The sequence below is a fragment of the Haemaphysalis longicornis genome, unplaced genomic scaffold (assembly GCF_048455015.1).
Source record: "Haemaphysalis longicornis isolate Haplotype H1 unplaced genomic scaffold, Haemaphysalis longicornis Haplotype H1 scaffold_9, whole genome shotgun sequence".
Lineage (NCBI taxonomy): Eukaryota > Metazoa > Arthropoda > Arachnida > Ixodida > Ixodidae > Haemaphysalis > Haemaphysalis longicornis.
In genome coordinates, this window is record NW_027526460.1 from 144934917 (window position 1) to 144962559 (window position 27643).

The window sequence follows — 27643 nt, forward strand, 5'->3', positions numbered from 1 at the left end:
TGAGGGATGAATGTAAGTTTTTCATCCAACACCACTCCTAAGAACTTGTGTTCCTTCCTCACAGGAAGCGAAACCCCATTAAGTGTAATGTCTGGGTCCGGATGGATCGCACGCTTCCTGGAGAAGACAACACAGGAGCTTTTTTCTGGATTAAGTTGAAACCCATTCTTGTCTGCCCAGCTGGCAAGTTTTTTGACAGCGAGCTGGACTTGACGCTCAAAGATGGACATGTTGCATGATTTAAAAGATACCTGGACGTCGTGTACATACATGGAATAAGAAATTGTACGTGGCAATGCCTTCCCAAGGGAGTTCATTTTAACTATGAAAAGAGTGCAGTAAAACTCCACCTTGCGGAACGCCGTTTTCTTGTACATGAACCCTTGAGAGTGCGCTACGAACTCTCACACGAAAAGTTCTTTCGGACAAATAACTAGCAAGAATGTTCATCATGTTCCCTGAGACACCAAATGACTTCAGGTCACTGAGGATCCCGTAGCGCCAGGCGGTGTCATATGCATTCTCAAGGTGAAAAAACACTTATGCAAAACTGTTTGTGAATGAAAGCGTCCTTTATGTATGATTCAAGGGCGACAAGTTGGTCATTTGTAGATCGCCCCGCCCTGAAGCCTGCCTGGCAGCCCTCGAGAAGACCGTTGTACACAAGAAAGTACACAAGTATCCTGTTTATCATCTTCTCGAGGAGCTTGCACAGGAAGCTTGTAGGGGCGATGGGCCGATAGCTAGCGGGAGAGGAAGGGTCTTTTCTTCCTTCAGGAAAGCCACTACTATGGCCTCCCTCCAAGAGCGAGGAATGTGCCCCGAAAGCCATATGTTATTGTATAGATGTAGAAGTGTTTCAAGGGTGTCTGAGTGTAGGTGTTGTATCATGGTGTATGTGATTTTATCTGCACCTGGAGCTGAAGGCTTACATGTTGTCAGGGCTGCCTTCAGCTCATGAATTGAAAAAGGAGAATTGTAAGAAGTGTGCGACTTGTTGCAATCACGTAAGGACTTCTTTCCCGCAGATGTTTTGTGTTTCATGAAAGTGTTTGTGTAGTGTGCTGAACTGGACACGTGTTCGAAGTGTTGTACAAGTGTGTTAGCCTGGTCTTCCAGTGTGTCACCTGTTGTACTAACCAGGGGCAGGCTGTGTGTCTGTTGTCCTTTTAGTTTTCGTATTCGTGTCCAGACTCTGTGTGTGTCTGTGTAAGAGTTTATGGATGTCAAGAAGGTGTGCCAACTCTCTCGTTTTGCCTAACGGCGCACTCGTTTTCCGAACGCCTTGGCCCGTTTGAACAAGAGGAGGTTACCCGACGTGGGGCACCGACGGAGGATACCCCACGCCTTGTTCTGGGTCTCTCGCGCCCGCCTGCAGTCCTCATTCCACCACGGCCTCCGCTGGCTGCGCGGGGTACCAGAGGCGTGGGGAATGGACTTTTCGGCGGCGTCGAGGATGTGCGCCGTGCGCAGTTGGGTAGCTTCTTCAACGTGTAGGTGTCCTATGGATGTGTGGTGTAGTTTGGATGTCTCTGTAAATGTATTAAGACGTAAATTAAGAGGAGCTCCTCCTGAGGTTAAACTTCATGAGTACAAAACTATTGTTTGGCGAACCTTAGAATACGCTAGTGTAATTTGGGACCCGCATCACCAATATCAAATAAATAAACTGGAGCGTGTTCAGAGGCTAGCAGCGCGATTTATGTTTTTCGTTAATGAGAGGGGGCAGTCAATAACAACCCTGCTCACTGAGGTTAAACTCCTTTAACTTGCCATTCGCCGAAAAATCGCTCGACTAAAATTTTTATATCAGCTTTACAACAATACGCTCAATTTAAACCCTAATCTCTATTTGCGTCCCCCAGGAAGAGTCTCATCAGGAACCAATCACCCACACGTTATTTACCCCATACACCAAGAATTGACACATTTAAAAACACTTTTCTTGTCAGAGCGATTGTCGACTAGAACTGCCTTGCCGCCGATTTCTTTGACAATGTAGACACAGTTGAATCTTTTGTTGGTAAATTAGAATTGTAATTGTATGATGTAGTAACCACTCTGTAACAGCCCGACAGGGCTTACCCCAGGCGGCACCGAAAGTGTGTCTGAAGGCCGGCCCGACTATGGCCGGTTTCTGGCATGTCCGGCCAACATCCAGGTTCTGCAGCCACTGATCATACGATGAACTGCCAACATTCGGCAACCAGGGCTTTGGTATTTCTCCGGCCGCCCGTGTTCAGACTCACAATGGCAGTTGCCCGGCGGCCAGATATTCAGTTGCCTTTCGGCTGCCGATGTTGAGAAAGAAATCGGCCAGAGTACGGCTTTAGGGCATCCGTTTTTCATTCGGGATGCGGTGTTCAGCCGAAGCACGGCAAGCGACCGGCCACAGGATATCCGTATTCTTGTGGCAGTTGGTGTTCGAAAGGAGACCGGCCGTAGCGCGGCTGCCGCGCATCCGCTCTTTCAACGGTGAACCACGCGTCCGGCGGCAGAATATTCGTTTTCTTCGGCCAGCCGGTGTTATAAAGGAGACCGGCCGACTTACGGTCTCAGAATGTACGTTTTTTATTTGGTTAGCGGTCCTCGGCCGAATTACGGCAAGCGAACGGCTGCAGAATTTTCGGCAACCGGTGTTCAAGAGGAGACCGGCCTTCGTAAGGTATCAGGTTATACGTCATTATGCGAACAACGGCGCGCGTCTGGGCGCATGAGAATTCATGCACAGACGTGCTTGGAAGAAGACCCGCCGATGTACGACTGGTTTTTCCCTGGGTGAAGAAAGAGCCGTTAGGGAGTCGAATGGTGCAGACACGTTTTTCATCCGCTCGGTGTTTCTGCGTTTTAAATGAACGAACTACGTTTGTCAAACAGTAATGAGTGTTCTAGGTGAACGGGCAAGGTGCAAGGACTCACTGGACATTACCAGGAAAACGTTTAGGCCATCGAAATACCATTTATTGCAAAAGAAGACTGTGGCACAGCGACGGGTGAGCTAAGCCTCGCCAGTAATAGCCGCTCTCAACGCCTCGCCCGTCGGCTTCGTCGACGCATCAGCTCGAGGCTATTCGCCCCCTCAAGAAATGGAGACCATTGGAGACATCGACCCGGCAGCGATGTCCGACCCGAGATGGCGGTGGTTCACCAAAATAAGTGGCCTTAAAGGGTGTCGAGCAAGCGGCCACCACGCAGGAGCTCAACCGGCGCCATGTCAAGGACTCCCCACCAAAGAAAGGCAAGGGCGCGCAAAAGCACAAGTTTCTGGCTATTCTTCTCACAATAATACTGCGAAAAACAATGTGCACTATATTGTTTGTGATAAACGTAGAAGAGGCTAAGCGCGTGCATTGGCAGGCTCAACTTCGTGCCCTGCACTATGTTACTTCATGGGATTTTATGACTGCCTATTTAGAAACAACTGTTATTTTGAATTTGCCATAACATCAGAGCCTTGTGAATGACGAAGCGTAGGTTTTAATTTAGTTGCGGTGTTTAAAATTGAGATTAGCCACACTTGGGATATGATTCATTTGGTTAAACAAAATCGCCAGCATCCTAGCAAACACGGATTTCGTCGGGTTTTTCCTGCTCAACGCAGCTTGTTGAGTTCACGCACAATTTGGCTCTAGCAATAGATAAGCTTAAAGTAGCTGACTATTTTTTTGTGCAGCAAAAAAAGCATTTGACGGTGTTTCATATCACCTTCTTGTTAGTACATTGCGGGCAATAAACTGAATGAATCGGTTATTGCATGGATAGCAGAGTATATCTCTCTAAGACAATAGTTGGTCGCTCTCAATGGTTGCTCGTCAGGATATGTTCCCGCGATCTCAGGAATTCCCCAAGGGTCAGTTGCGGGCCCTCTTTTGTTTGTGTGGCCTCAAATTTTTGTTAAAAATGTTCGCGTATGACTGTTTAATTTACAGGACTATAGCGAATGAACGAGATTCCGAATACTTGCAGCATGACTCAAATTATAACATCCTGGTGTGGTGATTCAGAAAAGTCGTCGAATCTTAAAAAGTGTGTTAACGTCAACTTTACAAGAAAACCTTTATTCCAATTGAATGCGTATACAGTAATTTACACTGCTTTAAGAACAGCCGGGGAATATAAATACCCAGGAGTTTATTTAAGGAGTTGTTAGAGAAATAGGCACGTTCACAAGATAAAAGTTACGGCTGCGCGTGTTTTTGGCTTTCCGAGACAAAATTTCAGCGAACCTCCACCTAACTTAAAAGAACAACCGTATTTCACTCATGTGCGCTCAATGTAGGAGTAGGCATGTGTTTTCTGGGATCCCTACACAAAAGAGCTGGTTGATACGCTCGAAAACACACAGAATAGGGCAGTGGGATTCGTATTAGGTATTGGCACTGTCAACTTAGGATGAGGGAAAGTAAAAGTAAACCTAAATGATAGGACGGGAAAGATCATAGACGAAACCTGAGGTTGAAATTTTTTCATGATATCTATCATTCGAAAACTGGAATAGAAGGGGAGAAGTATATCCAAGCGCCATTCTACATATCCCAAAGTGGGATCGCTAGCTTGAAGCAAATTATTAACTTTCCTTTAAGGTGACGCCTCGCGCGATTCATTTTATTTTAGATCAAGATGTGAGTGTAATTATCTTCCATGTATTATTTTATACAATGCTTATAATGACGACTTTCACAGCGATTTGTAGAATTATTTTGTTATTTGGTCCCATATTTAATGCTTAGTGTCATGTATACCCCTGCTGTAATGCATGCAAGGGCAAGCAGGTACCAAATAAATAAATAAATAAACAAACAAATAAACAAACAAACAAACAAATAAATAAATAAATAAATAAATAAATAAATAAATAAATAAATAAATAAATAAATAAATAAATAAATAAATAAATAAATAAATAAATAAATAAACAATTGAACAAATCAATAAATAAATAAATAAATAAACTTGCGGAGCCGCAAGTTCACCTCCGACGGGTTGAGAACCCTACGCATTCAAACTTTACCTATGAATATTTATTGCTTTATTCGTTGCAGTATGCAAGGTTTGCTGTATGAATACTACAATTGCTAAGTTATTTGTTTGAAAGAAAACATGAAACTCTTGTCTTACGCCTTTCCTTGCGTGAACACAGAGGGATACAACTGCAGCCATCTGAAGAAGGGCGTCATTCGCAAGACGTCTAGAATTCTCTTAACGTAGTACGACTTTAGAGGAAAATTAAGTTCTTTTGGACTATTAAAGACTGTGCACGTAACTCATGAAAACAACATAAAAAATATATTGAAACTGAAAGTACTTCTTTGATCTCTTCTAGGATCAGCCCTGTGAAAGATAATCAGAAAAGTTGATCGAGTAGAAAATTTCTTTGCAAGAAAAATGGGCAAATACTGGACATACTTTTTGTGTGAAGTAAATTATATTGAATGCTGCTGAGTGTTTTGTGGAGTACCGAACCGCTTCGTAAAGGCATTCGCACCCGTTTTATATACAAAAAAACTGGTCAAGCAGCTGTTGTAAAAATAGTTGATTTAGTCAGAGCATGAAAGTATTCTCTTAAAAGAAATTGCCTAAAAGCGGCACTTTCATCTTTGTGAAATTCAACCCACTAATGTATGCGCCTTCCGCTCCCTCCCCCCCCCCCATCCTTCCTTGTTTATTACAGGTAAGCCGCCCACGGAAGATATCAGGACCTGGACAATACATTTATTCCAGCTCTGCAAAGAAATGAATATTTGCTGTATTCGACAGTAAAAGAGGCACAGCAAATAAAGGAACTACCATTTGTGAGCACTGTGGAATAAATTAATTTTGGTGTAAACTGACGCTGATAATTAAGCCAGGCTGCGCTGAACGCTGGATGGCTGGTGGTTGCGCGCGGGCTCACTTTGATGTGGGTGCAGTGGACCCAAAATGGTGGGTTTGTGCTGCTGGACAGCGCGATTGAGTCATCTGCTTGCGCTGCATGCAGTGGTCGTCCACCGGCCCTAGTACAGTTAACGCACTGTGGCTGAACTACAATGCCCGTAGCACGGCCGAATTTCCGGCAGCTTTAGTCCGGCTGAAGTCCGACGACCGCATCTCGGCTGTCCTCCGGTGGCCGTACTTCGGCCTCACACGGGTGGCTTTGGGATTGCCGGAGCCCTACGGCTGGAATCTGGCCGTGTAAACGTAAGCCGGTCGACTGGCCAACGGACACTGGCCGTTGGACAGTGATGGGAGTACGGCCGTATACGGCCAAAAGGCCCACATTTGGACACGGGCCGAACATGGTTGCCGGAGAAATGCCGGGCAGAAAATCACCGGCCAAAGTACACCGGCTTGAGTAAGGCCGAACAGTCCTGTGCTGCCTGGGTACAGTATTGTGAATAAATAAATAAATGAATAAATGAAATTCCAGTTAGCTCTTGCCTCGTTGAAGCTGTTGTGGGAAGATGGACTGCATGGGCCTTTCCCTATGTATGTTAGTGAGGTGGGGAATTGGTCACTGCCATATGGGTCCGTGGCCACACCCCACTCGAGAAGAGGAAAAAGAACTGCGGAGCCAATAGCCAAGTCAAGATATGAGTATGTGTTGTGTCCTGTGGTATGGTATGTAGGCTGTTTATTGTTGAAAAGGCATGCTGCAGAGGATGTAAGAAACCTCTCTATCAGGCGACCCCGGGCATCCGTACGAGAAGAGCGCCAAAGAGAATTGTGAGCATTAAGGTCGCCTGTTAGAATGTATGGTTCGTGCAGCTGGTCAACCAGCGCCTCGAAGTCAGAGCTCGAAAGGAGGATTGTATATGGACCATAACGTTATCAACCTATTAAATATTATTAAGCGTATTGCTACAGCCTCAACGATAGTGTTTAGAGTGACAGCGTGGAGTGCTAAGGATTTCCGTAGGATTATGGCCACACCGCGAGAAGAGTGTGTGCAGCCATCCCTGTATTTCCTGTATACCAGGTAGCTGTTCAAGAAATTTGTGTGTTTAGAATTCAAATGTGTTTCCTGAACACACATTACACTTGGCTGATTGGCATGCAGTATTTCGTATACATCGTCAAGATTATTCAGAAGGCCTCTGCAGTTCCATTGTATTATGTTTTCTCTTCCCATTATTTAGTGTGAGCGCTACTGGAGTGTATATCTTTATGTGTCGTCTTTCGGGGCTGTGACTCTAGGATTGGGCTTTTTGGGCCTTTCTGTAGGCTTGGACGTCGGAGGCCGATCCTTGCCGTGCGTTGCAGGCAAGAATGGTACGACGTCCATCTCGTCGTCCGATGTCCTGGGTGTGCCCGTCGAACCGGGCCCCCTGGACTTGGCCCCCCTACGGGGCCCTTCGTTTGACCCGCCACCGCCGCAGGTATCGGAGGCACCCGAAGTGGCACGGGCGGTGCGGTGGCGGTGGGAGCCGGTGCGGGGCCCGTGGTGTCCATGGCACCCTCCAACGCACTGGAGTATGGGGAGGCAGGGACGGGAGCGGCCCCAGGTCCCGACGAAAGAGGTTGCCACCACAACCGCTGCTGGCTCAGCGAGAGGTGCGGAGGCGGGTTGGGCTGCCAGAGGCAACCCAGGGGGGAGGGGGGGGGAGGAGGGGGCGGGGACCAAGTCCGAATCGCGGTACTGGGTCCCCGCCGAAACCAGACGCCGCTCCGCCCCCCGGCGAACTGCGTCGGCGTACCTCCCCAGAGGGAAAGAGGCGAACCTCTTCCGCGCCTCTGGGTAGGTGATGTTCTCTGTGACCTTTGCATTTATGATTTGTTTTTCCTGCTTAAATTTCTCGCAAGTGCGGGACCACGCTGCGTGGGGCCCCTGGCAGTTGGCACAGGTGAGGGTTTGCGATGAGCAGTTGTCAGATGAATGATCGTGTTGTGCGCACTTGGCGCATGTTAGTCGACCACGGCAGGCGGTAGTGCCATGCCCAAACCGCTGGCACTTGAAGCAGCAGCGCCGTGGGCTCGGGATGTATGGGCGGACACAATAATGTATGTAACCGGCATTTATGAATTCGGGAAGGGTGGATCGATCGAAGGTCAAGATAATGTGTCTAGTTGCTACCTGTTTGTCATCGCGGCGTATTGATATGCGCTTTACAGCCGTGACGCCCTGATCCCTTAAGCCTTCCAAATGGTCGGCCTCGGTGTCAGACATCAGATCTGCCTCAGAGATCACACCTTGACAACTGTTGAGGCGGCGGTGGGGTGTGACCCTGATCTCCAGATCTGCCATGCGGGTTTGTTTCAGGAGGATTGTGGATTGCTGCTGAGTTTTAACTTCAACTCACTTCACCAGTTCTGAGCTTTTTGGCGTCATATGTTTTGCCGATGATACCTTCAAGGTATTTAGAAACAAGAAATACAGATTGAGAGGAAACCGGCTTCGATTTGTCCACAGATTCAATGACCAAAAAACGAGGGTAGTTATCTCGCTTTGGGAGCGAGATAGAAGGCAGCAAAGGAAAAGATACTTCGGTGCGGCCCCTTTTAGGGGGCCGATCACGGTTGGGGGGGGGGGGTTGAAAATGCCATATAGCATAGTATAAAAGCAGGGAGACGGGGGTACTTTCTCCTTTGACCTTACCCTGGTAGTCAAAGAGGTCCCGAAGCTCCCTGCCTGGTAGACAGGCAGGGAGCCCATCGGCCGGAGCTTGACCAAGGCTCCGACGGCCACCGTTCGTGGTTTCTAACCCCCCAGCTATAAACACATCGCCACGGTTGGATCCAGCTTATGTTTGGGGGCTCGGGGTCCGCGGTATCGCCAGTACCGTCACCAAGATTGCTCAAGGTGCGCCGTGCGGGGCAGTGGGTAATGTAGGCCACTTAATTATACGTTGCCCTCAGGCGGGGTGCCTCGAGGTTTGTACACTGCTACGTCCTTCTTAACTGAGCTTTATTCCCCGAAAAAACAAATCTGCATTAGAGTGTTTGAAATTTGTAGACCATGCAATTTTATGCATTTAGGGCAAATTGCAGTTTGTCACAGCGCGCTCAATATACTGACTCTATTTTCTTGCACATGGATATATACTTGCACAGTTTGCGCGCTTAGCTGATGTTCTGGTATGACAGCGGTACTTCAGCACAGGGGCTTGGCTTTAGGTGGGAGTGCAGGATCCTCCGAAGCATTCGGTACTGCAGCATTCGGGGATTGTCTATTGCTGTGGCCGCTGGTCCCCCATGGCGTCGGCTGCATCATTTCCACGAGCCTCAGCATCGGCGGGAGCGTCGGCGTCTAGGTGGCTTCCGATCCAGGGTACGTAGCACGAAACGTCAATGTAGAAGGCGTATTGGCTATTTTTGCATCTATGGCCCCAACTCCAGATCCCCACCTGCGAAATCACACAAAATGTACATCAGAAAAAGAGAAGAGGCTGCTCCAATTAGGCAACGTCTCGTAACCTGTTCCCTCTTCCGTTTCGCTCTTTCTAGGGTAAACGCGCCGAGTGATCCTAAAGAAAATTGATTTTATTTACCCGTTCCACGGCCCGTGCAACATCAACCAGAGTCTTTCGTTACTGTTGGACATAAATGCTGTTCGAGGTCGAGACTTGCCAAGTGCTCCCGCTGTATTTTTGCGCCAGAGTATTGTTTTCAACCGGTACTTTTTAATTCCTATCGCAAAAGTCAATCACTCTCGTACGTTTATTTAAAAGACACTGCAAACAACGCTAATTTACTGATGTTTTTCCTCAAATATGCCTAATCTCCTCATTTTGCAGAGCTATGTTGACAAGAACAAAGTGTGGCTCCAGTTTTGTTTCTTTGGAAATCTTTTGGATGTGTAAACCTGTCGTTGAAGTATTCCTTGAGGTTTTCCCCGGAAGGCTGAATCGAGATACAAACACACACACACAAACACACACATACACACACACACACACATTCATCCATACATACATACGCACGTACGTACATACATGCATACATACAAACATACATACAGGGAGCAGTAAAACTGGGAAGATGGTAGGGTACACACGAAAACTTCGACAAGGTAGCGACCACCTTTTTCACCAAAGTTTCTTCTTAATTACTTTATCCCGCTCGCCACTTTCATGTAACCTTTCGTCCGCGACGTCCCTACATTTTTATCTATGTAGTTCACTGTGAAGCGTTTGTGTATGTAAAGCGTTTGAGCACACTATATGAATTAGCGCTACCGTTAGGTTGAGTGGTCAACATCGTCTGCGCCAAGTACAACATTATTACGGGCAGCGGAAAGCTCACACTTTCGTTGCAAAATCTCCTGTCACGTTCCCACCACTACCTGCATGTTTTGCATGTTTTCTGTGTACGGGACCAAGTCTCCCATACGCATCACGAAGCGAAATCTTGCAATTGGACCGCTTTTTCTCTTCCCTCTGGCGAAGAGAACCGTCGTCTGCTCAGCGTCCACGGGTGCCGCAGCGCCTACTGGTAAATAGCGCTTCCCGCTGCACGCCTAACGCGATCGTGTTCGCCCATATGTATCTTTTTTTAAAGCAAAGCTTTCCACTTCTACACATAATGGTTCCTTTGTGGCGTGCACGACAAGAAACTCCCAACGCGGGTGGGGAGGTGGAGGGCGATTTTCCCTGACGGAGCATATTGCAGATGGCGCGGAGAATTGTTACCCAGCGTTGTCCGCGCGCAGGTGCCTGTTCACACCAGAGGGTGCGTCGGCCGGACGGCTTTGTCGTCTACTTTAGCGACGGTTGTTTGGGGCCTGTTTTGGCGCAGCTTCGCGTTTATTGCGCGGATCCTTTGCACGGCCTTATTACCGGTTCGACAGCCCCTCCTGGGTAATCCGGACCTGACAGATTAACTGTAGGCCCGGGAAAGATATTTTAAGCTTTGGTTTTCAGGGCGGGAAAACTTACAGACACCTCACCGTAGGAAACGCTTCCCATTGAGCACTGCTTGCCAAGAATGGGACTCCGCGTTCTAAGTTTGTGAGCACCAATTCGGTTGTGCTTTAAGAGGCATTACAAAAGGCGAAAGGAGCAACTGGTTCTGATAAATGGCGATTAGAAAAGTTGCCTCAGCTTTCTCGCAGTTCTCAATCTTACTAAACTAACTAGTTTAAATCCATATAAATGGGAATCACATAAATGGGAATCATATAAATGGGAATCTCGGGACAGCACAGCGGTTTGAGATAGGGGGCGAGGCCGTGGAAGTAGTAAGCGAATATATCTACTTAGGCCAAGTTGTGACCCCGGATCCCAAGCATGAGGCAGAGATAATTCGAAGGATAACAATGGGCTGCAGTGCATTCGGCAGGCATTCTCAGATAATGAATGGAAGCCTACCAATGTCCCTTAAGAAGATAGTGTATGACAGCTGCATCTTACCGGTACTCACCTACGGGGCAGAAACTTGGAGGCTGACTAAGAGGGTTCAACTTAAATTGTGGACGACTCTGCACGCAATGGAATAGAAGATGACAGGTGTAACATTAAGGGACAAAAAGAGAGCGCAGTGGGTCAGGGATAAAACGCGTGTTCATGACATATTAGTAGAAATTAGGAAGAAGAAATGGACGTGGGCAGGGCATGTAATGCGAAGGCAAGATAACCGATAGTCATTGAGGGTAACAGAGTGGATCCCTAGAAAAGGCAAGCGTTGCAGGTGGCGGCAGAAAGTTAGATGGGCAGATGAGATTAAGAAGTTTGTGGAGATAAATTGGTCGCAGTTCGCACAGGACCGAGGTAATTGGAGAATAATGGGAGAGTTCTTTGCCCTGCAGCGGGCGTAGATAGGCTGGTGATGATGATGCTGCTGCTGCTGCTCCTGATGATGATGATGATGGAATCACCAAGCTCGCATGCCGAATTGTTTCGGCGACCGCGCTTATTCGCGCGGTGGTGTCGCCCTGAGCTAGCACATCAGGATGGCTAGGTTCCTCTGTAGCCCAGCGTCGTCTGCCGCTCTAGCCCGACCGTGGCCAACACTGCTGCCGACACGCGGACCCCGCGAATTCCAGGTAACGATTGGCAGAATCTTTGGTTTCACCCTTTGTAGAGCCATATGTGCGAATTAAAGTGACGTTTTAAAGGCAATTGTTGTGGGTGTCGTTTAAAGCTTTTCTTTCCAACCACCTTCACAGCGTGGATTGGAACCAATTTTTTTACTCTCTTCTCGCGCTTCTCGTTCAGTAGGGTTGGCTAGGCCGGCACGAGGATTGCTGGACGATGGCGACGGCGCCTTGCGAGTTGGTAACCGCCTTGGCACACGACGCAGACGTCGAGAAGAACCCGCCGGCCGATCGAAAGTCGGCGGTGTGGGACCGGCGAGCCGACTAAAGACGATGACGACGACCGCTCGGCCGCGTCGGGAAGCGATCGAGAAGCGAAAAGTGCTCCCCGACAACAATAGTGCCGTAATGAATGCGGCTCTGTCCTGATATCTCCTAGAGTGTAATAAACATAGTAAGGTGTGCGAAGTTCATACAGCTCAACACATACGATCCGTATGTCGGCTTACGACGATCCATCCGTTCGCATTTGCGACAGTTCGTTTCCAGGAGTGGCAAACTGCATTTAGTGTGCGACCAGCAACGATTGTAGAAACCACAAGCTGAGGTAATATCACGAACAAAATTAGAGAAGGTTTATTACGTAACAAGAAATAATATCGACCAAAGGTTTTAGAGTAAAGCGTAAAAAAAAGCGCGGCGAGCACATTTCCCTCAAAGCAAAATCGCAGTCGCAGCCCGAACAATGCTGTTGCCGGATGTCAGCTATGGTGGGGTTTTATGAAACCTTACTGCGCAACTGATATTCAAGAACTGTTCAGTTAACCAGCCACGAATTCTTGAAATCATATATAAAACACTGCTATGACACAAAGGCCGTGTTTGAATGTAGTAGACTAATGCCGCGCGCCCACTTTATCAAATCCGCTCGTTCAAACCCCGGAGGGTGCTGCTGTTTCTTTTTTTATGCCTTCTGAGTGGCATGGTTTGGGAATCGTATTCCCGGCTCCAAAACAAAACTTTTCGGTTGAGCTGTTGAACTATCATATCAAACGTCAATGCATCGTTTTAAGTCACAGGTACGATTCGTTCAGTTTTAAATTCGCGCTTTGTATATATAAAAACGTAATTGTACTTTCAGAGGGCAAAATACTAATGTGTGTAATTTGTAACATCAGATGTCTTTATATAGCGTTAAGATTGTTTTCTCCCATCACTTATACAAGACACAAGGTAAGCTTTGAGGAGTGGGAGAAGTGGGGGATTTATAGGGACGCGGCCGGCAACTGAACCCTCCGTGTATCAAACTGGCGTCCCTGAGCACATAAAAACGGAAGAACAGCCTTCAGAGAGCTACAAGGGTCTCCAGGCCATCGGGATAAAAAGCGAGGGTGCAATAATTGTGTTGCGCAAATATATGCACAGTCGAAAAAGAGGCAGGCGCACAACGGCCCCGCAGCTGACAGTACCCTTCTGAGACCGCTCGCAATATCTGTTATGGTGTACTTGTCTAGGCGGTGATGAACACAGAATCACGTAAGAGGTTGCCGGACAGTAAGTGGGAGGCAAGGGGAATTGAAATGCCCGACCCACTCTAAAAATAGTGCTTGTACCGTACCATGCGACGCTTCCGCAGCTTTTTATTGCGGTTGTAAATGTTTAGAACAAAGCAGAATAACGGAATGCAATGGTAAAAGTGCCTGTGTAAGCACGCGCATGGGGTCACCACAACACGACCAAGCTGGTAATTGGCGCGAACGAGCGGCCAATTAAGCATTATATCAGCAGACGTAGGCTCGGAAAGCATGTATACGTGCTCAGTCTAACAAATTTGGTGCGATTCTTTAGGCATTTGCTCAGATATTTGAGACTCACGTATGTCCCGCCCTATGCCTTCCGTCAGCTTTTCCAGCCGTAAGCAGAGTGCAGAATTCATGCACAAAATGATCAAAAATGGCCCAAACTGCACGCGAAAATTCAGACAGTCCCGTCACAAAGCGAGGCTGCGGCACGGAATACCGCAGTAGCAGACGACGCCCCAACCGGATGTTCTAGAAGACGTCACTGAGAAGCGGGGCATCATGGGAAGTTATGCCCTCGGGCTGCGAGGAGGTGGACGAAACGAGGGTCAATCGTGGCGCGGACGAAAATGCGATGTTTTGATTTGCAATAACGCCGCTATCACTCAATCTTTTGACGAAATTGTTGAAGGAGTTGATTAGAGGGAAATTGGTGTACCTGAAAATGGGAACACCCATGTATCGGCGAAAGCTTTTTCAGGGACCCTTGAAATAGCTTTCCGCATCTCCAAACAACCTATCCGGGGACACTCACCGCCAAGGCGGTGCCGGACATTCTTGCTCTCTGGGCCGCTCATGTACACTATACATCTTTTGTGATAGCGTTCCTTGGATAGCCCACTAGGTGAAACAAACAGCACGAACACGGTGCTAATTGTTATGTTCGATTTGGTTGCTGAGCGGGGAGCAGCTGGTATAACTTTTGGCTGCGCTACTCTCACAACGGTGCACAGTCAAATGTGGATATAACGAATCACGAAGGACCGCCGAAAATCTTTCGTTATTTTGAAATATCGTTGTAATGAGAAACTGGCGGTTATGAACCAGTGCTTGAACAAGGAATGAAAATGACGTACGCTAGTAGTATACACGTGTGCAGACAAGCAAACTCTCGAACAAAGATGTTGCGCCGACTCCAAAGCTGCTTCATTTTAAGAAATGAGTTATTTTGTTTGGTGGCTACAGCATTCACGACCGATTAGAAACGCCTCGACATAATCCACACTGTCCAATACCTCATCAGATACGTTATTGCACCGAGCAATGAAAGTGAGGTCTTTGTTCATGAGCACTAAAACATCAATGCTCAACACGACCTCATCTTCATCGTCACAAAAGACGATGGCTGCTCTTGCTACTTCTTGTCTTGGTCGCTAGCTGCATTTATCTTTAGATCTCGCACGAACTTCACAGCAAAATCACCCGCAACAAATAAGTACCTTAGAAAACCGGGCTAGTTGGTACAGATTCACCTTCGCAGCGCCCAAATAGCGTGACAAAGTTGAGGACAACACTGGAAAAGCGCTGATGTTCCTGTTTCACTCAGCGCTTGTCCTGCGTTATCCTCCACTTTCACCCGTTATTTGTGCGCTGCGGAGAGAAGTAAGTACCTATTCGCACAAGTGATTAGCGCGAAGAACGACCGACGGGCCACCGATACCTAACACAACGAGAGAAAAAAGAGGAAAACGAGGCCTGCTAAGCTACTTACATTAAACCACAGCTTTGTGGTGGCGCAAGCTATTGGCACTGGACATGGAGAGGATGATAGCTACTGCACACGGGATATACACAGATAAACGGCGGTTTCTGTTTCACACGAGAGCTGCGGCGCTGTTACTTATAGCCGTACTCGTAATACGTCTGTTCCTCAATTATAACAGGGAAAATAAATTACGCGCTTCATTGTGAAATATCCGCTATATTGAAATTCGTAGTACTAAAATATTTTAAAATTAAAAATATAGGCAATCTGGCGGGGATTCTTCAAGTACTCCTAAATTCGAGAAATTCGTTACTGTGGGACTCCTAGTAACGAGATTTCACTGCATCGGGAAGCACCTGACATTTCTTTTGGAGAAATCAACAGGAGGAAAAGCCGTAGGTGAGTAGCACGACTTTCACATAAGCTTCACACGAAGGGCACCTTACCTATCCTGCCGGTAGTGAGTTCCTGGGCGAGCCTTTGAAGAGCGTCGGAGTTTCGCAATACGAACAGGTGGGTATCGGTAGGTTTCGAAGCGAGGTTCTTCAAGTTCTCGATGTCCTTGTTTCCTCTGATGCCGATGCAGTAAGTCTCGACTTGCTTGTTTTTGACGCGCAATTTGTCCACTCTGCCTCCAATGTTTGCTTTACCTGCATAATTGCGATATAGTTCTACTTTAAACTGTGTTTGCGGTCTTAGCCCGCCAAAGCAAATGAGCTATTTCTTTGCAAGAAATGTTCATTACGGGAATGCTGAGAGCAGAACCACGAAAAAACTTAAACTTTTTCTCTTAAGAAAAATTTAAATACGTAAAGGATATTTTTCAGCAGACAATGTTACAATGCCCGCTAAAGGAGCAGGAGCTAAAAGAATTCATTGCTTGACTAGGGCTCCTGACCCATTGCAGTTCACACCAGACCGCACATTTCAATTACTTAGGCATGCTTAGAAATAATATAGTCATACAGAGACTAGCAACAGTTGATGTGGGCCAGTTGGTTCGACATGATCACAGGGTTTTAAAGGCACATGAATAACATAAAATTGCTGTTTGTTACTTTAATAAAGTTTATTTGGAAGCTGCGCTTAATTTCTCTTGTTTGTTTTTTTCTTCTAGTGTCCGCGTTTTTACTTGCGCCTTTAAAACACTGCGATCATACAGCGAAAAAAATCAATATAGAAAACCTTACATTTTCAAACAATGGGAATGAGAAGTTGTAGGATATACACAAAACATTTTTTTGTACAATACATGTTACTAGCAAAAACAATAGAACACGACGCATTTGTTCACTGATTGTCGCATATGCCTAGACAATGAAAATTCGCTTCTACACGCAATACATGATTACATTGCCTAGTATATGAGACATACCTTGGTTGTAATATCTCACTTTCTTTTATATAAACACACTAGGGGTAAATTTGAATTATTTTCTGGCCGGTTCGAGACATGTGGTACTTCGTATGTTGATGAAGATTCGCCGTAAGTATACTTAGTTTTAGATGAACGTTTTATCGGTCGCCGTAGAAAGCAGTAGTGACAGTTTTCTGCTTCGCTATCCAAATACAACTTGTTTTTGTGTATCACCGGGATACATCTTAACTAATACAGCATGTCAGGTCGAAGTATTAAGTGTTTTGAAAACGAAGGTGAAGCTGAAAGCTCATGCAATGTCACTTAAAATTCTCGAAACAGCGTAATATCTTTTTTGCTGGACAACAAGTAAATATTTGTGATGTGGTTCCGCACACGACCATTCCGTATGTTAGTTTTGTGTAGAATAGAGAGTAATACATGTTCCTTTTTGATCATAACGAAACTAAGTGAGATATTTTATTGAGGCATCCAACTGCTCGCTCCATGGCCGTAACAAAATTATTTGCATGTACTGAACAGTTCCACTCTTCCTCAAACTGAACACAAAGAAACTGCTGTTCCTTTGCCCGTGATATAACATCGGCTTCGTATTTAAGACTTGCAGCTTCAGTTAACGGCCAGTTAAGGTTTATTTTATTTATAATACATATCAATTCTTAACAGGGCATTGAGTAAAGGGATTACATGTGAAACAGGGCATAATAGCACGAATTCTGTAAGGCAACGAATAGAAACACTCCAAAAAATTAAACAAGAAATCTGCCGTAAATACTTGTCTAGACGAACGTAAAGCACTGAGATAACAAGTGCATATCTTGCGCAACGAAAGAACAACATGCCGCCTGTTCAACCTAAATACTGGCATTAGCACACAGGCACTTCAAGCGCGAATATGCGGGTAAAAAATTGCATAAAATAGTCATAACCCTTCACACAATATTGCGGAAAAGTGAGCTTGACGACGGTCATAGAAAGTGACGTACTTTGGTTCGGCGGCAACACTATCAGGAAGGTTATTTAAATGTCTGATGGCCAGAGAAAGTGCTGAGAAGTTAAATGCATCTGGTTTTCCATACTGGCAGAAAAAACTATGTTGATTAATCACGCTGCATGACATGCTACTCAGAACAGTATTACGTGTGGTGCACTGTAAAAGTATTTGTGGAAAAGGTGTAAAAAGCCACGTTGCGCCGGAGATGTAATAGTTGAGGTGAAAGAATATTTAATTTTTGTTGCACTTGGTGGGTACTTGCAATTGCGTGAAAAAAAAACCGTCCAGCGCTGTTCTGGATTGGTTAAATTTCGTTAATGAAGTAGTGATGGTACGGGGACAAGATAGGTGACGCAAACTTCAGCCGTGGGCGAACGTATGTTACATAAGCAAGTTAACCTATGTTAGAAGGAGCATAACGCAACTTCCGATTCAGGAGACCTAATAACATAGAAGACTTGGCGCTGGTGATGTCGATATGGTTACTCAACAAAGGCCTTCACTGTAACGCCTTATAAATCAAGTTGAGTGCTAATAATGTGATAGTCGAAAGTTGCTTTGTCACGCTTACGCGTAGAAGAGACCACCTTGGACTACGATATGTGTAGGGACTAACCATGTAACACGCCTGTTAGAACTCATGTTGATATAATTTAAAGGGAGATGTGATCATCGGTGCCTACTGCAGTTTGGATGATAGATACTGCAGCCATGGGCAAAGATTAGCATGCGAGAATATAGTATATTATCGGGAAAGTCATCGGGCAGGAAGCAGCAGAGACCTATATGAATACTGCCGCCGCCAGAAGGGCACTGAAGTAATCCTATAAATGGTCCCACTCATGGCAACAGTAAAGCATTTTTCTGGTCTGAGTTGATGAACATACCATACAGCGCAATAAAAACTATGCGTGCATATCTCAAGTACCTTTACATTCACACCGTCTGCATAGACGCCAAAATTCCAGAAAATTTTCGCGTTGCTTCACTACCAATTAAAATATTACCAGCTTCTTTTCAGTCCAACATTATACATGACAAAATTACATTTTAGCGGAAATTGAAATGACAACCCCTGTGGAAAAAAATAATTGGTTAATGCTTCACAAGAACGTATCATTCTCAATACAGCATGCCTCTGTGACAGATGTTGGACGCACAAAGTATGCGCTTACCATCTGAGAATAAAAAGACAGAGAAGTGTACGGTCTTGCGAGTTCCGTGGAGGGCAGCCCAAACATTATCAATGCTTATTTTCAGTCTAGTTATGGCCGCTCGGATGGATGTGCCATTGCCACCTGAAATTCCAAAGAAAAGCAACAAGTATAATAAGCTACCACATTATATTCTCAGCTTGTGGCGGTACACCCAAACAGGCTAATATGTTTCTTTGGCACCAGTTTTATTGCTTATATGGTAGCCTACTCTACCCAAGTAGCTGTGCGCGGGTATGTCATATATGAAACTGAATGACGGCACAATTTCGCTTGACTATTTGGCTTAGTAGTATGTTCTTGATATAGTGTGTGTGCGCCTGCATGGTATGATTCATTTACCGATAGCTTACACAAACGGCAAGTTACCTGCAATGTATTTCTTCCTCCTGAATCACCCTGTGTCGTAACCCTCCCACGAGAGGCTTGCGTTGGAAACAGGCTTTACTGAATTATCCTGTAGACTGTTTTGCTCTGGCAATCGGATCTGGAAGGCAGCACTGTGCGCGCTAGACCACGTCCTGTCGTCGCCGTTACATGACGCTTCGTGTCACAGACAAGGCTGCGGGCACGTGCAAAGTGTGTAAAAAATCTAAAAGTGCGTAAAAAACCAGAACAGCACACATTAACTGACACGCGAAGAACAGAGGCCGACAGACAGAGGTCTAAGAACATAGGTGAAATCTTTAATGGATAATTCGAACTCGCCTTAAAATCTTCATGTCAAGTGAAGCCCCCTACTATCTTCTTTCCAGGCAAGTCAGAACGCCCGTGAGATGAGCGCGGGTTCGAGCTAGACTGCCCAGTAAATTGAGTGTGGCTTTATTTGGCATACACAAATTGTGGTATCAACTTACTGTATAAGTGTTAAAAAGGGCTCTATATGGCTAAGCCTACGCGCGTCTGTGTACGCGGAAAACCTGTTTTCGCAACCCGAATAGCATTCAGTGAAAAACCCACGTTGGAGAGGAGTTGGAAGCAAGGATAGAGATTGAGACTAGGTTTACCTCACTCGTAGCAAAGCGGGTGCGCATTGAGCTTCTGCGTTAAGCAGAGATTAATCGTTGACGGCGGGCAGGGGAAGTCGGTGCATTTGACGGAGCACTGTCAACTAGGCAATGGCACACGCTGGTCACATTTTACTTCGAAATGGTCAGGCCACGCGCCACACGTACACTTTAGGAGCAGGCAGCTTACAATCAGCGACAGCACGGGTAGAAACGGGAACGAAAGACAATACCACAAATACGCAACCTAAAAATGAAAAAGAGTTGAAGAGATAATTTGAGGAGTATCATAGGTAAGAATACCATCCGCACGGTGCAACTTCGCTGTGTAACCACCTGTGCGCATTGTATGGCCGTGCTTGGTAATAGACGCACCGTCCGTGCCTCACCACTGCGTCCGACGTTCTTCATTTCTTCGTGTCTCTGTTTATTGCCAACACATATGTGCTCGTGCAAACTGCCAATCCTAAGAATGCATGTGTACGATTGGCCGTCGGCAGTAACACCTAAGAGGGCTTCAATCTGTGGGATGCCTAATTATGCAAACTTTACTTGGGGTAATTCACGTAAATAACCATCGGCCATCAGAGCCATCTCTCTCCTCGGCTTGATTTCAATAAATCGAGTTTCCAAGTTCTGACAACAGCTCTGCTACACCAGCGCTTCGTATGAGCACGTACAAAACAAACACGGGCTCACAGCCACGTACTTTTCCACCACGTAACAACGCCGTTTTTTGATAGAACACACACACAATTTTTGGGTATTCAGGTGCTGTAACTGCTTAATTACAGTACGTGAATTCTTAAATATGCGTGGGAGCCGAAATAATTTTGTCTGTTTTGTGGCTTTCCTGAAAAATTTGTTACTGCGCTCTCAGACATGTGGGAATCAATTGCTACCACGCACCACAAATTCATTCTTGTGCAAAGAAATTGGGATGCAAGACGTCTGTTTAGGTAAGATGACAGTGGTTGCTCTTTTTATTGCTGTTGATAGCCTACCACATCTTGGAAGTTTTTTTCTGGCAAAAAAAAAGGCGGTTCAGGCGATCTTTTTGATGGGGTCGAAGCTATTGTGCCCATAAGGTACGGCCTTAAGTACCCCTTCCTTATCTGGGTTAAGAAGGACGCCACCGTTTATTAGTTACAATCCACGCGTTGTGTATAACGTGGCACTTCCCTGTTAAAAGGTTACGTCGCCTTGACAGGTAGATGTGTCAGTCAGAGGCCCTGAGAGCGCCGTTCAGGAACTAGCTTGGGGTTGGAGGTGGCCATTCATCTGACTAACGCCGCCGCCGACTGTGCATCCCACGCTTCGACTGGATGCGTATATACGCTGTTTCAAGGACAAAGCCACTCGTGACACATTTGGGGAGTGGTGTATCTTCAAGACAAATCGTAAAAAGTCACGCATCTCCAAAAAGCGATTCATGACGAGTGGGCGAAGCACTGGGGGTCGTTCTTACCATAATGTACCCGTGAGTGTGCTTGCTGCAGCTAAAACGATTTCCATTCCAATACAATTCAGTTTATTCCAATCCAATCCAATCTATTTAATTTCAATTCAATCCAATCCAATCCAAATTCAATCCAATCCAATGCAATGCAATGCTCCTCGCGCTTGCGCAGCACGGCTTTCAAGGAGCACTTTTGTTTTTGACGGAACCGCAAGGTAACTCTACTACAGGTTCTGGTGGACGATAGTGCAAGATTGGGCGATGTGGTGTCTGTAATTTTTTGCCGCGCAGGAGACAAGACGATTGAAAATGGTCCCGGAAGCACCACGCAAATTTCTAGCGATGGTCGCCGCCCACTCTGTGTCTTAAGCTTCAACCATGTTTGCAAGAACGTTTGTCTCAGCAATTATTTCGTGCCTTCTTCTTTTGTGGTAGCTAGGAATAACATATTGCTCAGCAAGTGAGTCGCTTTGCCTTTGCAAAGGCGTTACCTAGCAACGGAGGTGCCAAAAAAAGGCGAACCCAGTGAACACGCTGTGGCCTTCCACTTAAAAAGTGCTTGAGGCACGTACTGACGACTACAGGTTCAAGCTGAGCATGCCAGTTACGGAAGAAGCAAAGCGCGTTCACTTTTATAGGACGTATTTAGGGCTCACAAGAGTGAAGAAGAATAAAGCAGACAGAGAAGTGTGTCACTCACCCAGCAAATGTTATTCAGTTTAATTTAGCGCGTGCTTAGAGCCTAATTTTGTGCTGCTGAAAGGAAAGGTGTAGATATGCTTTGCGGTCCTACTTTGAAACAAATTATCGGGCAACGATTTCGTTTTATATGTTCTTTGAAGTGCTGATTCGCAAATAAGACGCAATCGCACGAAAAGGTTTACGACGATGGTAGAGGGGTTATAAAATCGTGCCTCTCATTACCATCGTCTGTAGGAAAGGGAAAAAATGTTCTGATGATGGTAGTGAGACCTGCAATTTTGCACCTCCACTGCCATCGTCAAGACATTTTTAGTGCAATTCCGCCTTTTTTAGGGAACAGCTCTTTAAAGAACACATCAAACCAAATCGTTGGGCGAGTATTTCTTTTAATGTAGTGCCATACAGCAAATCTTCCCGTTTGCCTTCAGCTGCACGCAGGTGGGCTACGTTGACTTGTACTGACTATCAATAAACTGCGAAGAGTAAACGTTTATTAGTGCCATAGCTTCCTATGGAACGGTCGAAGTTGTTTTGCTCAACGCCAGAGTGGGCACCTCCGCTCTCTAGGAAGCCCTGGGACTGCGCCGCATCTGTCGCCCGGTCTACCAGATGTAACTGGTCATCCGGGTTGAAGATGGTCACCCGGAACCCCACTGCTTAACTTAGGGGTTGAGATTTGGGGCAAGGGGTGGTGTCTACCGGCGCTCCCGCACCGTGCGGTAGCGAGCGCGTGACTCGAAGCAGTATTTACGATTGTTTGTGCATAAAATCGGGTGTGTGAAGTGTAGTAATTTCCTATGTGCTTGTCTGGAACTGTCTGCATGCGGCCTTGTCTTCAGTAAATCGTCCCAAGCGGAAGAGCCACAATGTCAGTGTGCATTATGGGGAAAATGTTGCGCGTTGGGCTCATAGAAGTACTGGCTATAATTGGCGGAGGACATTCTCCGTGAGTGTGAGCTCGGGGTGAGGCGCAAGTCACATTGAATCCTTCAAGGTTTGAATGAAGCAGTGTTCATGCGATGATGACTTATTTCGCAAGCTTACTTTTTAAGGTTCTTGCTACCTAAAGCAATTTTTGTACATAATTTTTCCTTTACAGAAACATGTGTTTACATACTGCAAAGTTATTGCTCCTCGAGCGAATAATAACTTGCGAATTGACATAAAGAAATTCAGTTTGAAGTTATCTGCAATGCTCACGGTTTGGGGCAACACTCAAAAATTTATCCCGCAGGTAAGAAGTTTTCTGCGAGCAGCGCACATTCATTCAATCAAGTTAAATACACTTTTCATCATCAGTATTGTAGATAATTGATGTTTACACTGGTTACCCTTGGCCACAAAACAGATTTTTAGATCATTACGTTATGGACCGTTTTTAAATACAAAAAAAATGTTTAGTTAAATATTTTCACTAATAGTAGCAGACCAAATACTCTACATTAGATGTCACACCTGAATAAGATTAAAAGAAGGGGCGAATCTAGCCCGATTTCCTAAGCACTTTACGCGCATTTTAGCGCAAACTTTTGTGGACCGCCGAATAATTCGCATGTGCTGTCTTAGTGCTTAAGGAAACAAAGTGCTCTCACTTTTGTACTTGATGCTGTCCAGCTTGTGCAAAGCTTCTTCTGTGCTGATGCATTCCCCTAGGTGGATTACTTCTTCGGCTTCCTTTGCGAAAACAATGGCTCCTATGCGGCTCCCACGTTCCGACACAGTCACCTGTGCAAAACAGGCGCGAGAAAGGTATTATTTCTTGATGTTTACAAATGCTAAATTTTTCACGATAGTGTTTACCAAGCTTTGTGCAACCTCAGAAAATAGGCTAATGATTTTCCCACGCTTAATGTTCACTCGTTTTATTCCATTTTCAACCAAAATGACCCGACAACACTTTTCTCAACTTTTTTTTTGAAATATAAATACTTGCAGAAAGTGGTCACCCAACACACCCAGTATGTAGATCGGAGTGTAGCAAAGTACCTTAGCCAAAATTACTGCTTTATGCCCATCAAATAACTTATAAACTCGCTCAAAAGATTTTTCTCTCTTTCCCGGTGTTGACGTTCTTTGACGGCTCGAATGACGTCACTAAAGCCATTTAGCGGCTGTTGGCCGGTTTTCCTTCAGTTGCAGCAATGAACGCTTTTCGATAGTAAGTTCAAAAAAACCCACGAAAAAAAAGACGTAATGGAAGGCGTATCTGTTGCGACTAGCAAATCACGCAGTGCCGCTCCGTGCTGGCGATAACTATAGCTTTCGTAGTGGTGCCACATGCGAAGTATTGAATGCAAGCGGTTATCAAAGGTGTTACAGGGTCCCTAAAAAGGGGCCATGAAGAGAAAACACAACTTTTGTTTAGTTTTAAAGAACTAGCCCCTAATACGTCACTAAGCTTGGCTCCGGCCTGTGAAGAAGTTGCTGAACTGAAAAACCACAAGTGACTTTTGAGAACTTTCAAATTTCAAACTCCAGTGTCGTAGTATTGGCGAAAGTGCCGTTACATATGTCATACCTAAATGCACATTTACCACTGGGGTAGCTGTACGTCCTCATTGAAGGGATGCGGTCGAACGAAACCAGAGGCCCCAGTACAATCGCCCAGTCATATTTCTCGGCGGCGTCGTTGGCGGCAGCCACCAATTGCGCACACATTATTTTGTGACGTCATAGAAAAATCGCCAGGTAGTAGCTTGGGTGTCGCCCTAGCTTCATTTGGGTTTTTCGTTATCTCCAATATTTTGCGAAGCTTGAGACTAAGTTTGTATCAATATCACCGGAAAGAGTAGTCTTCAGCTGACCACAGTTTTTTTATGATTTCACCACCCCATGAAAGGGGCCCTAATCCACTTCCGGAGCTCGCGGTTCCAAGCGCACAATCATCAAGTTGCGTGTTCACGTGAGCCTATATCAATTATCACACCCCTCCGTAGTGCAGGGGTTCTACAAACAAGCAAAAAACGTCGTTTTTTCTTTCCTTTTAAACATGTGAATTTACGTCACCATTCAAGAGAGCATGTTGCGTAACTTTATGTGCGTGACGGAGACTGTATGACTATCTGGCACTGAAGACTACGGCACCGCTATTCGAGGGTTCTCCTAAATGCTAAATCCAATCAACGTTTCCATGTCTGAAGGAAGACGCCGGTCATTCGGCGGTTGGGGCGGCCGTCTGTGCGAGTGACACTGCGGCACGGCGTATCTTTGTAGGGACGAATCTCCATCGTCGCCATACGTCACAAGAGCTTTGTAGAGTTTGTAGATATAGCGCATAGTTTGCAAAATATAGATAACGCTGAAAACCGCGAAGTGTCTCTGCGGGTGGGAACGCTACGAACGCAACCCCGGCGAGTATCTGTCTGCGGCACGGGGAGACCAGAGCTCCATATACCGCAGCAGATAAAACTTCGCCGCCCACCAGATGAGGACTATTGCTAAAAGTTACTTTGCAAATGCGTGACATTGGTGATAGATGGTGAAAAATTGCACTGAGGATCGTCCTCGGCGGAGCTTCGTAAAGGTATGATCGAATAACTGCAGTGATACTGCCTCGGGAGGACCTGTTCGCCGTGACAGCGCCGCATGCAAGATACGCAAGCGGGCCGCTAGCAGTTGGCTGAAGATTCAGTTATTTACGTACGCAAGCGTCTTGTGTTTGGGCCCCACTATATCGTCTTCAAACGCTCGTTTTACCTATTCTAACGTTTAATTTCTAATGGCAGAACCGGAGCACTTTCGGAGAACATTTTTGCTCGTTTTGGGGAAGACGCGTTTCAGTGGCTGATCGGGAGCAACCAAATCATGTTCTCATGGCAGATCGAGGGCGCCGTCGCAGCTGACATCGTTCTGTGGAGCAAGAAAAGTTGCTCGCACAAAATCGACGGAGTCGTTCGGAACTCGCGGCGGCCTTGTCTTCTCTCGTGACACCGTCGCCATCTGCTTCCGGTCTGCTCTCCTTTTCAAATCGCCATTGCAACCGCTACTGCAAATACGCGCAACGGCCAGTGACAACGGGAAAATAGATGCGGCACATCGTGTCCCGCTCATGCTTGCTACTTAACGAAAGCGAGTCCAACTGCTGAAAGACGGAATGAACTGATGAGGAGCCCAGCTCGAACCACGGGTGGGCGAGAAAAGCCCGACGAAATTTGCGTGCCGGGCGCTGTTGGATTCCGCCTGTCCTGCGAGGCCGCAGAAGTACTTCAAGTGCGGCAGGCAGGGTCACATCGATAACATGTGCCTCAGAAGGACTTCCCCAGGCCCATAACCAAAGGTACGACTGTCGTCCGTACAAAGGGACACTTGGGAATCTTTCTAGGCGCGGTCGAGGCGCCTGGCGCCAAAGCGCGTTACATTCAGGTATTCTTTGATTAACACGGTGGCCTTTTTAGCAAATTCTTACTCAGGGGTAGAAGATTCCATAATTCTAACATCCGTTCCGGGATTTCTTACGAGCTTAGAAAAGGCCATGAGGTCTTGACATGCGGTAGCGGTGACCACGTAAATGTTCTGGACACGTTTGAGGCAGAGATATTTTGGAAGGGACAACCTTTTCGGCAAACTTGTTATTTCTTCTGTCCTTTGCGCCATGTAATGCAAGGTTTGCAAGCTCTCGAAGCATGAAGAGTCATTAAGTTCGTTAAATGTTTGGCTCAGAAAAAGTCTGACTACCATGTTTTGTGCCCTCATGTTTTCGACAACTTACGCACTATGCCCGGGGTGTATACAATCAAGCTCAATCCAGACGCAGTATCATTTGCTATAAACGTACCTCGCAGGATTTCTTTTCCGCTTCAGGAGCCTGTACAACGAGAGCTTGATACTGGGGAACAAATGCGCATCATTCGGAAAGTTGAAAGCCAACCAAATGGTGTGCCGGCATTGTTCCCGTACAAAAGCCTTTGGAAGACGTAAGGATCTGTGTCGAGCTAACACAAGTGAGCAACTTTGTCTTGTGAAAAAGGTATACGTGGTCCACTGTCGACCAAGCACTAGGCTTACTTGACGGTGCAGAACGCTTTTCCAAACTAGACGAACATTCCCGCTTCCACCGGGTGCGACTCAGCAAGACCTTACAAGTGCTGACCACGTTGATTACCGAGTTTGGGCGATTAGAGTTTCACTAGGCGGCCGTTCGGAATTACTTCAGCCCCAGAGAACTTTCAAAGGAGAATGTTGGAAATCCTGACAGGCAATCCTCGCGTTGTTAACCTGATAGACGATATCCTCACATTTGGGGACAGCAAAAAAGCAACAGGACTCTTGGCTATCGAATGTAGTAGTTAGGTTGGCTCAGTCTAACGTTGCGCTAAACAAAACGAAGTTGACGTTTGGCGAACAAAGCATGATCTTTTCGGGCCACCTTCTAAGTGAGGAAGGCGAACAGCCGAGTCGGGCCAAACTCGGTGCAATTCAAGAGCTCAAGAGACCCCCTGAATTTTGCAATTGCGCAGTATTATGGGTAGGGTATCCAGGCCGTTTTGTCGAACGTTTTGTCGAAGGCCGTTTTGTATGGGTATCCAGGCCGTTTTTTCTCGAACTTGGCTCAAGTCCCAGCCCCGCGACGTGTGCTTTTACACAAAGAGACCGATTGGGTTTGAGGTCCTGCTCAGAACACAGGTTTCGAAAGTTTGAAATCTTTTATCTGTTCAGCA

At 46.2% G+C, this 27643-nt stretch overlaps 1 protein-coding gene across 1 annotated transcript in view; it reads right to left on the reverse strand.

The window, feature by feature from the left end:
* Positions 1–8978: 8978 nt before the first annotated feature.
* The window catches only part of LOC144151629 (complement C2-like), a 52874-nt gene continuing 34209 nt past the window's right edge, over positions 8979–27643 (reverse strand). The window contains exons 5-8 of the mRNA XM_077682740.1: positions 23579–23711; positions 18780–18902; positions 15679–15882; positions 8979–9320 (exon numbers count right to left, since the gene is read on the reverse strand). Coding sequence (XP_077538866.1) covers positions 9295–9320; positions 15679–15882; positions 18780–18902; positions 23579–23711 — 486 coding nt within the window. The 3' untranslated portion in view covers positions 8979–9294. The remainder of the gene's footprint in view (positions 9321–15678; positions 15883–18779; positions 18903–23578; positions 23712–27643) is intronic.